Genomic DNA, 10,002 nt, shown 5'->3' on the forward strand with positions numbered 1-10,002 from the left:
CCACGCTCTCCCCACACAGGACCCAAGCAACTAACCCTTGCCTGTGTCTTGCAGAACTGCTGGAACTGTGGCCGCAAAGCCAGTGAGACGTGCAGCGGCTGCAATATTGCGCGCTACTGCGGCTCCTTCTGCCAGCACAAGGACTGGGAGCGCCACCACCGCCTCTGTGGCCAGAGCCTGCACGGCCAGAGCCCCCACGGCCAGGGCCGGCCGCTGCTCCCGGCAGGCAGGGGCTCCTCGGCCAGGGCCGCCGACTGCAGCGTGCCCAGCCCAGCTCTGGACAAGACCTCGGCCGCCACCTCACGCTCCTCGACGCCCGCCTCTGTGACAGCCATCGACACCAACGGACTCTGAGCCCAGGCTCCCTTCCCTCTGATGACCTCACAGCGCAGCAGGACGTGGCACTGGGGGCCTGGCCGTGGGAACCAGTGCAATGAACTGTCGGGTCATCAGCCAAAAGTGAAGTGGAGGCAGGAAGAGTGCAAGCCCAGCAAACACTGCTCCACGGCCTCTCCGGACACTGGCCCCAGTTTCCTGTCTGTGGCCTTCGGGGAGCTAGCGTGCCATTCTCTCTGCACACAGGCAGCTGGCCAGAGCGGCCGCCTCCTTCCTGGGCTCCCGGGTTTGTTCCTGTCCCAGCTGAAACTGGCATGGCCAGCCCCTTTTCCGTGTAGACCACCAGCTCCCCTCCCTGCCTCTTGAGGCGGCAGAGACTGTCACATGCGCCCCACCAGGCTGGAGGCAGCTCGCCCCCCGGGCACTGTCTCCCACTTGGCTGTCCTGCAGCAGAGGCCTGGAGGCTGACAGCAGGCTGTGGAGGAGATCCCCTCTGACGGGGTAGCTCCTTTAGCCCCATTTCTACCCTCAGCAGATGCCACTGATGAGCCCCACCAGGACTTGGGCCGGCAAAAGCAGCACTCAGGACTCTCTCCTCGACCTTGCTGTTCAGACTTGTCAGATTATCAGATATCACCGGAAAGAAGTCACCGTTTCACTAAAAGCTCCCATAATAATGAAAAACAAATAAAACTGCCTTCAAGCATCACAGATCATTTTGGACAAGATTTTCCACCCTGGCTTGCTTGCTTTAGTTTGGGACCCATTTTTTTCTCTCTTACTTGATTTTGCTTATGCAGAAAATAGTTTACAGCGCATGGATTGGTCTGCAGGAGAATGAGACTCAATTGTGGATAGTCTGTTCTCTCTGAGCATGTTGGCCAAACTAGTATCGTTAAATCATTGAATGGATGATCTGTTGGAAATGCAGAACCTTTTGTCACCGCTTGACTGTTTGCACAGTCGTCTTGTTCTGTGTCCCTTTTATCTGAGGCCACGCATGTCCAGATCACTGTGTGGATCTTCTCTTGGTCTGTGTTTGGCCCCTTTTAAGCATGGTTGTCCCATAGGATGTGATGTGTTGTGGCTAGGTCTTGCCTCCACAGTCAAGGCCTGGTCACATCCCAGCAGCCTTCCTGGACCTGAAAGAATTCTTCAAACCTCGTCCATAATACATATTACGTCAACTTATTATCAGGCATACAGTCTCGGTTTCCCTTATGGTATCTATTTGATAGCTTCCCTCTTGGAGCTAAGAAAAGTTCTGTGAAATGTGACAACCATTTTGAGAGAGGCTTACCAATTTTTCTTCCCATCATCAGGGAGTTTTCCAGATGTTTACCTGGCTCTCCAAAGATGACATCACCTGTACCCCTTCTAAAATGTTAGGAACTGCCATGCATATTTTTCCCTGCCATTTGCATTTTGCTGGCAGCCCAATGACCCTGACCCTCTCTCTGTCCACCTCCAGGCCTCCAGCACCCTCTTGCCCCAAGGAATCCGTTGGGGTGACTTGGTTGGCCCTGCTCCAGCTGGCCCATGAAAGGCCAGCTTTAGATGGCTACCTTCTGTGTGCTGACCATAGTGAAATAAAAGGTCTCCGTCTCATCAAGGAAAAGGGATCAGCATAGTAGCATTGTCCTCATATACATGTGTAGCTTACCGTGAGAACTTTCAAGTCTTTACTGAAAGATTTTCTATCTTACAAAGAAACTCAGTGCAAGGCGCCTTTAAAATACCTGGATTTACATTGCATAAATTAAGGTATACCCAGAGAATGAATAATGTTAACTTTATTGTGGAACTCCGTAAACTGCAGCAATTGGTGGGGCATCCTGACTTCAACAGGAATGAAATGAGGACCCTGGGCAGGACATGGGATTCCATTAAGACATGAGATGTCCCATGAGGAGGTGATGGAGCCTGTAAATAAGAGCAGGAGGTTATCTCGTGGCGCCCACTGGATCTGCCCCCAGTTCACTGCCTTTTCAGTGGCAAGATGCACACGTGGGCAGCTTCTTTAAATCTTCAGTGGCCACAAGACCACCCAGGGTAGCCCAGGTTTTTCCTGGTTGGAATAAAAAGCCAGAAACAACAGACTATTCATGAGGGCTCAATGTCAGTTTCTGTAGCTAAGGTTTGAGTTTGGTGTGCAGGCGCCTGCTGACCGTTGTGGGCTGTGGTTCTAAGGACAGCCAGGTTGCAGAGGTACTGTGATGCTGTTCTAGACTGCTTTGCTCGTGTGTTGCCCAGAGGCCAAGCTGGAAATCTAGGCAGTACTCTACACTGTAGTTCAGTTCTCAGACCTTTTGCTATTAATTTTAATCACTTTCACGTGAATCTAGGTAGCTAGGGCATCTGTTCAAGACTTCCTGTTTAGATGTAAAGAACCCCATTCTTCATCATCCTCCTCCCTAAATTTTTCCTGTTCTCTGGTTGGGAGGAGGAGGGGCACTGTCTTGGGATGGAGCAGGGGGAAGGGTTCAAGGGGCCGGGGTGAGTCCAGCTTTCCACTTGGTCTCCACTGTTTGCTCACCATCCTAGCTACCAGGTTTGGAGTACAAGTTCAGGCTTCCCACTTTTCATGTAGTTAGACTTAAAATATCTTGATATAATCAGGCTGCTTAGAGAGGACCACCTTGATAGTTAATATTTGGGGGTACAAAAAAGACCAAGGAGATAAGACTGAAGATCTTGTCAGGGCAGCCCCAGGCTCTTTGATATTATTGTAGAAATGAAAAGCAAAGGCGACACGTGCCTGTCCACCCATCAGAGGACATCTGGAGGATGGGGCCAGTGCTCAGCATCGCCCGCTGAGGGACGCTGAGGAGTGATGGGACTTCATTGTCCTCTGCGTGCAAGGAATGGTTGCAGGAACCAGAGACGGCTGAAGTGGCCAAACTGGGAGCCATCTTTAAATGTTCTGAGGGATGCTTGAGGGCTGGATCTTCATACCCTCCGTCCTCCTTTGGGTCCCCACCACCTGCATCATGCCTGACTCCATTCAGTGGTGAAAATGGACTCGGGAAGAAGTTGGTTAATTACACCTGCTCAGGAATAAGCAGCGCACCCTATGAGTTGTGTGAGTGGGACTTGCACTTTGGAGGGTCCCTGAAGTTCCAGGGGTGGGCCTCTAGCAGCTGTGCTCAGGCACATTCCTGTGACCCTGAGGTCACAGAACACGTGGATCTTGGACAGTGCTGAGTCATACATATCCTAGCGGATCTAAGTCTGGAAACCAGACACATCTACCCAGCACAGGTCGGTGTCATGTTGGCTGCAGTGCGGACATCCTTTGCCCATCTGGGCCTGTTAGTCCACCAGGAGCTCCTCACTTCTTGGTGTCAGCATGAGCATCTTCAGCTTCTAGACAGAAAATCTACACTTTACTCTGTATGGCCTTGTTCCAAAATCAGATTGATCCCCAGGGCTGTCACCTGCTTGCAAAGGGTATAGACCTTGTTCTGGGTAGTTCCAGAAGATATCTCAGCAAATGGAGTTGAAGGTTCAGCAACACTATTGAAATTGTATGGTAGTGAGCTCTTCAGAATGAAAGCATAATGACCAGGTAGCCATTTGTCCTGGAAACTGTAGGAGGTATTATGGATTGAATGAATCATTGAAAATAGAATACATCTTCAAGGCCTTCTTCAGAACTGCTGTCAGAACCAGGTCAGTAGACCAAGCCAACTTAGATTTGGTGGCGGAGGGCTGGTTTGGTTTTTGTTGGTTTTTGTTTTGTTTGTTTGTTTTAAGCTATTTGCAGAGAACTGGGTGGTGGCATGTTTGAACCAAATGTAAGAAAAGCCAGAGGGCCGTGGACTGTTCCAGCATGGGCCAGATGGCCAGCTTGTCCGGGGTGGGGTGGGGGGCTGGGCAAGCTGCTGAGTAGGGCCCTTCCAGCTCTGAGTGTCTAGTTCTTGTGAAACCAAAACGTTGATTACCTGCCTCTGCCCACGTGCGTTGACATGCTCATTTCCAAAGATGATGGTGCAGGTGACCGTTTCCATCGTGAGCCAGGAGAAGGTTAGGAGGCCTGAGGGTGGACCTTGGATCCCCCTTGCCCTCCACGGCCCCAGAAATGGCACTTCCCTGGAGGACCCCATCTAGTCCGGCCCACAACTGCCCAGTATACACTCACTGATGCTTATACCAAATAGGGCGTGTGTCCCTGCCTTGGAGTTGGCAGAGAGAAGCAGCAATAAGCATTAGGTGAATGATTGAAAGTGCTCTTTGGCTCAGCAGCCTTCGGTCCACTTTCATGGCTTTCCAAGTTCCTGATGAGGCTACAAAAGCTCCATCCATAAAAGAAAGCCAATAATGTAAATAAATAGAAAACCATGCCTCTGAGCGTGGTTTTAAGGGGGGATGATGAATGTGAAAGCACCCACAGGATGCAGTAGTCTGGTTTCTCTGTGCTTCGTCATTTTACTCAGATAGGAATTTTTGTTACTTAACTCTGTGCATAACTTATTTAATGTACTGTATAAATGAACCAAAACTGTTAAATATGTATTTAGTTTGTTCTACTTAAAAGTAGTCAATAAAAAGGCTATATTCCTTTTCTGGCTCGGGCTGGAACGCGATGGGGAGGGAAGGGGGTGTACACACTGAGAGGTCCTGTCAGCAGGCTTCCGCGGCCGCTCCCCCTCCTCCTGGGGGGCCTCCAGGGGTTCTTGCCATGGCCTAGAGAGCACCCAGGGGAGTGAAAGCCGGAGGTACTGCTGAGGAGCTGGTTCCAGCTTCTAGGCCTCTGGGAAGCCAGCGGGGGGCCCAGGCCCAGTCAGGCTGGCTGCACACTCTGGGCCTGCGGTCAAGGGCAGCAACAGCTCTGTTAAGTGATCTTCCACAGAAAGTGCAAAATAGGGTAGTGGACTTGTAGGTACTTTTTTCTCATAGCTCTTAAGTATTTCCTTCGAAATTTTTAACATACCTGGACTTGTGATTATTAATTCCTGTTCTTTTACACTGATGTTAAATCATAGACGAGTGCACTGTTGCCTTCATGTTTATTTGCTTAGTGGTTGTATGATTTAATTGAGGCTGTAAATTTCTTAACTCTTCTCCTCCTGTCAGGTGGTTGGGTTGCTTTCAAGTTTTCCCTGTCCAACATACTGAAGTGAACCTCTTCCTTCGCATGATTTATTTCTTTGGGATAATTTTCCAAGGTGAGAGTTCTAGAACTGAACTTCTCTTGGATCCACGGAGCATGCGTTCAGACTGCTTTCCCTGAGCACCCACCAGCTTGCAGTGCCTCCAGCAGACCCCGTGTGGTACGAACATGGCTCTGAGGGGGTCGGACCCGTGGTGACATGACCCACACTTGGGCGGCACAGCCGTGCACACCTGGATGTATGGAGTCTTAGGCTGTCAGTCCAGTTTCCTAGCTGGTGACCTGAGGACTCACTTCCCAAGGCCCTGGCCCCATCCTCACTCCTGTCACCTGAATACCCATCTCTGGCCTCTGCCCTAGAACTACTTTTTATTTAAGATTTTATTTACTTGGAGAGAGTGAGCGAGCGAGTAGGGGAGGAGCAGAGGGAGAGAGACAAGTGGATTCCACACTGAGCATGGAGGCTGACGCGGGGCTCCATCCCACTACCCTGAGACCATGACCCGAGCTGAAATCAAAAGTCAGACGCTTAACCAACTGAGCCTCCCAGGCACCCTGCCCTAGACCTACTTCTAAGCAGCCTTGCCCTAGAGGCTTCTTGGCACCACCGGCTTCACAGGCCTCCAAAATGCAAAGGGGGTGATCTTAGGGTAGGGAGAAAGGGTTGGGCTGTGGCCATGGCCCCAGAAGGTGAGGTGGGGCTTTGCTGTATGATCTTTCATGCCGATGGTGCCAACTGCCGGTCTCTCGGCAGCTGCCCAGCGCTGCAGTCCACCACCTAGAACAATAACAGGATCTCAGCCTTGTGACTGTCAGACTAGCACAAAAGCACATTTGGTAGACAAGTCAGCAATCCAGTCTGCCTTAGCTCTGAAAAAAAATCCTAGGGATTTAAGTGATAATATAATATTAAACTTACTACAGAAATCGCAGACCAGAATATTTGCCATTACCATAAAAAATCCAAATGCTGGATAAATTCCAATGAATGCACTTTTTAATTGCATTGCTGAGGTCACAGAAAGTATAGGAAATCCCCAAAGGCCAGGGAAAAAATGAGAGGAGTACAGTAAACCAAAACCACAGAGGGTGTTGAATACAAAAGAGGAAACGTGTTCTGCCTGGGGTCAGGAGAAATTTCACGAAGTTGGAGTATGAGGGATTAACTGCCTCTGGGGGCCGTGTAAGCCTCTACAAAATAGAGAAGCAAATCTAGGACCTTTCCAGGGAGCCCCGTCACTGGCTTTGGCCTCAGCGATAAGGCAAACAGGGTAAAATCTGTCTGCAAAGGGAACTGAGCAGAAAACCCTGCCCCTCTGAAGAACAAGAATCTGACTGGAGACTCGACTCATGTCTGCCTTCTCCTGGGGCTGAGGAATTAAGATGATTCTAGGCCTGGATGCAGTATCTCCTGGTGTCTGGCAGAAGCAAACATGCAAATCCTCTAGAGAAAAATCAAAATATCAAAAATACTGATATATCAATTATAAAGTGTCCCCCCAAATTACTAAACATCCCAGGAAATGAGCCACTATGAGCAAGAGTCAGCAGGAACAGCAAACAATTGATTTAGACCCCTGGGACTTCAGATACTAGTATCAGGTACAGAATGTAACTACGAAACCTCTAAAGATGGTTTAAATAACCAGGCAGATTTGAAAGTCGAATTCTGGAGAGGACAATCATTGAAATTCTCAGTACACCGCTGACCAGCATAGCAGATGCATCTGAAAATGAGTGAAGCCTAGACTAGGAGATGGAAAACAGGGAAGAGTTGTTCCTTCTGGAACGTAGGTTTCAAGTGGAGAGCTCTTTAAAATTTTACGAAGTATGGAGTCAAGGAGCCAACTGACTTGTTTCTCAGTATAAAGGGAAATTATTGGCCTGAGATGATGACACAATCTCAGAATGAGCATACGCATCGGTCTGAACTCCTCTTGCCTGTCTGTGCTTGTTTCTTCCTGCTGGAATTTCAGGGTCCTGAGTTGGGTGTACCCCCTCTTCAGCTGTCCTCCCTCCCTAGAGAGTTGGGGGAACCCACAACCACCCACCTGCCCCTCCCCCCATGCCCCAGGACAGCTTCATTGCCTGGTGCCTGGCGCCCTCTTGTGGAAAGAGCCAGACTTGCTCCCTCCGGTGCCTCCAGCCTGCAAGCCAGATTCCTATCCAGGGTGCACACCCCAGCAACTTTTCCTTTCCCCTTTGCACCAACCTTTTCTGAAGCTGCCTTTCTGCCCCATGAGTTCAGCTAACATTATCTCAGTGCCTCCTGGGGAGTTCCAGAAACAAAGAGGACTTAACCCCACCACCTTTTGGTGGCTGGGCCCTGGATAGCCCCTACCAGATCACCCTCCACCTCTGTATACCCATGGCTCTTCCTTGCTGCCCCAGCTGCCATCCTGCAGCCCCAAGGTTTGGCTTCCTTTCTTCCTTTGTTATAGCTGCCATTGTTTTCCAGCCCTGGGCTGGCTTCCATTACTAGCTGATGCTCGAGATATCCCTCGGCGTTGTTCACGCTTGACAGCAAGCGGCTGTTGGTGCCAGGGAGTCAATCAGCTGTGTGACTTGGAGCAGAGTACTTGCTCGCTGAGCTTGTTTCTTCATCCATAAATGGGGAGTGCTAACGATGCCTACGCCGTTAGGTTATTGTGAGGTGAAATGTGATCGTATGGGAGTTGTCCTAGCACAAGGCCTGGCGCTTGGGAAGCCTTTGTAAACGGAAGCTGTTCTCATAGTCTGCTTCTCCTTCTGCCAATATGTGATTTCCTTGAGGATTCATCTTTGTCTCAGTATCCTGCCTGAAGCATGGTGTCCTGCTTACGTATTTGTTTTGAGAATAACTTCCTAGGGGCACCTGGCTGGCTCACTTGGTAGAGCATGCGACTCTTGCTCTTGGGGTTATGAGTTCAAGCCCCATGTTGGGTGGAGAGCTTTAAAAAAAAGGATATATAGAGAGAATAACTTCCTGAAGGCCCATCTAGTTCTCAGTCCCTTTGTTTTGACCCATCAGAGGCTGTGTTAAGGGGATTTCGTTATGTGTTGCCCTCCAAGAGTTAGACTGCAATGGCAGCCATTTAAGACTGTGTGCACCTGGCCTGGCACTGGGCCAGTCCCCAGGACAGGTTTAAATGTGTGCAGGTGAGTCACTGGCACAGATGGGAGGAAAGTGAGGACGCAGGTGCAAGGAGTGGGTGAGGGTGAGGGGGTGGTAGCTGGTGGAAGGAACTACGAGTTCTCCCAGCATCTGTACTCTGCCTGCCCTTGAACTGGGTGCTGTTACCTGCTCAGGACACTTCACTGTCCCCAGCACCTGCCACAAAAGAGGTGCCCAGTGGCTGCTGAAATGAGCTGAAGAGCAACCAAGAGCCAGGGCATGGAGGGCAAGGCCTGGAAAGGTGATCTAAACCCGATAACTTTGACCTGCTACTTCAAGGCTGAGGAGGTGTCTGGCGGGGAGGAAGCCATGGGGGAGGCTAAGAGGGAGTGACTGAGGCAGCCCGTAGCCCAGCTCAGCTGGTTTGTATTTTAGGGAGTGGGGCTGATAGCTAAGGGCCTTGAATGCCAATTCAAGAACTCGGACTTCACCTTGATGCTGAAGGCAGTGTGGAGCCATGGAAGGGTTTTAGCAGACTCCTGTGGTCCCCATGGCAGTGTTTTGAAAGCCCCTTGTCTGTTCCGTTATGGGAATAGACTGGGGGGGGGTTGGACTAGAGATGGGAAGCCCAGTGAAGAGGCTGCCACAGTCTCCTAGGCCAGAGGTGATGCTGGCCACGAGCTGGGGGTGAAGGTGGAGTTCAGTAAACACAATGTAAAGGCCTGGCCACCTCCTCTGTGCCCCCGCGGCCCCGCTGAAAACTTTGCTCTCGCTGTAGCCTCCAGGTTTGCGGTCCAGCCCCCACCCCCACCCCCAGCGCTCCCCCACCCCTGCCCCGTTACCTGCAAGACATCACGCAAACTCCCTGTGGCCCAGCCTCCTGGCTCACCTCCAATCCCTTACACTCCAGGGTCCGCCTTCTGCCCCCTTTGCGCCCCAGCCACCCCTCACAGCTGTCCAGACCCCGACTGGACTGGGCTTTCATGGCTCGAGCCCAGGACACCCTCCCAGCGGCCGCGCCCCGGTCCTGCGGCACTGACCACACTCCCCTCCCCCTGCAGTACCCTCCCCAGCTCCTCGGAGCTTCAGGAAGGGAGGGAGGACACTGCCCGTCTTAAAAAAACAAAAAACGTGTTAACTCCGTGGTGAGGCAGGCCAGGGAACAAAGGCTCTGGAGGCACTCTCTTCCAGAGCTGATGGCCTGCGGATTTCCGCATCTTTGTTCAAAGATACCAATGGGAAGTTTTTAGTTTTGAGGGTTTGCTGTCGCTGTTTTTATGGAGGAAACAACAGAAACAATCAGAACACAGGACAGAAAGCAGGATTATTTCCTCCTGGAAGGGCTTCTTCTCTAACCAGGACACTGAGCCCTCCTCACGCCCGCCTGGAGCTGTGTCCCTGGTGCTCGCTCCACCTTCTAGGGGGGAGGGGCCGCCTGAGTCTGGGGGGAGGGGCCGCC

General features: G+C 51.2%; 1 protein-coding gene across 4 annotated transcripts in view; it reads left to right on the forward strand.

Annotated features, from left to right (window-relative positions):
- Positions 1–4,898, forward strand: part of CBFA2T2 (CBFA2/RUNX1 partner transcriptional co-repressor 2) — a 153,889-nt gene extending 148,991 nt beyond the window's left edge. For all 4 annotated transcript variants that reach the window (XM_036079487.2, XM_036079486.2, XM_078057091.1 and 1 more), the window contains exon 11: positions 55–4,898. In XM_036079487.2, the coding sequence (XP_035935380.1) occupies positions 55–354 (300 nt within the window). In that variant the 3' untranslated portion in view covers positions 355–4,898. The remainder of the gene's footprint in view (positions 1–54) is intronic.
- Positions 4,899–10,002: the final 5,104 nt, after the last annotated feature.

The sequence above is a fragment of the Halichoerus grypus genome, chromosome 10, assembly GCF_964656455.1.
Source record: "Halichoerus grypus chromosome 10, mHalGry1.hap1.1, whole genome shotgun sequence".
NCBI classification, from domain to species: domain Eukaryota; kingdom Metazoa; phylum Chordata; class Mammalia; order Carnivora; family Phocidae; genus Halichoerus; species Halichoerus grypus.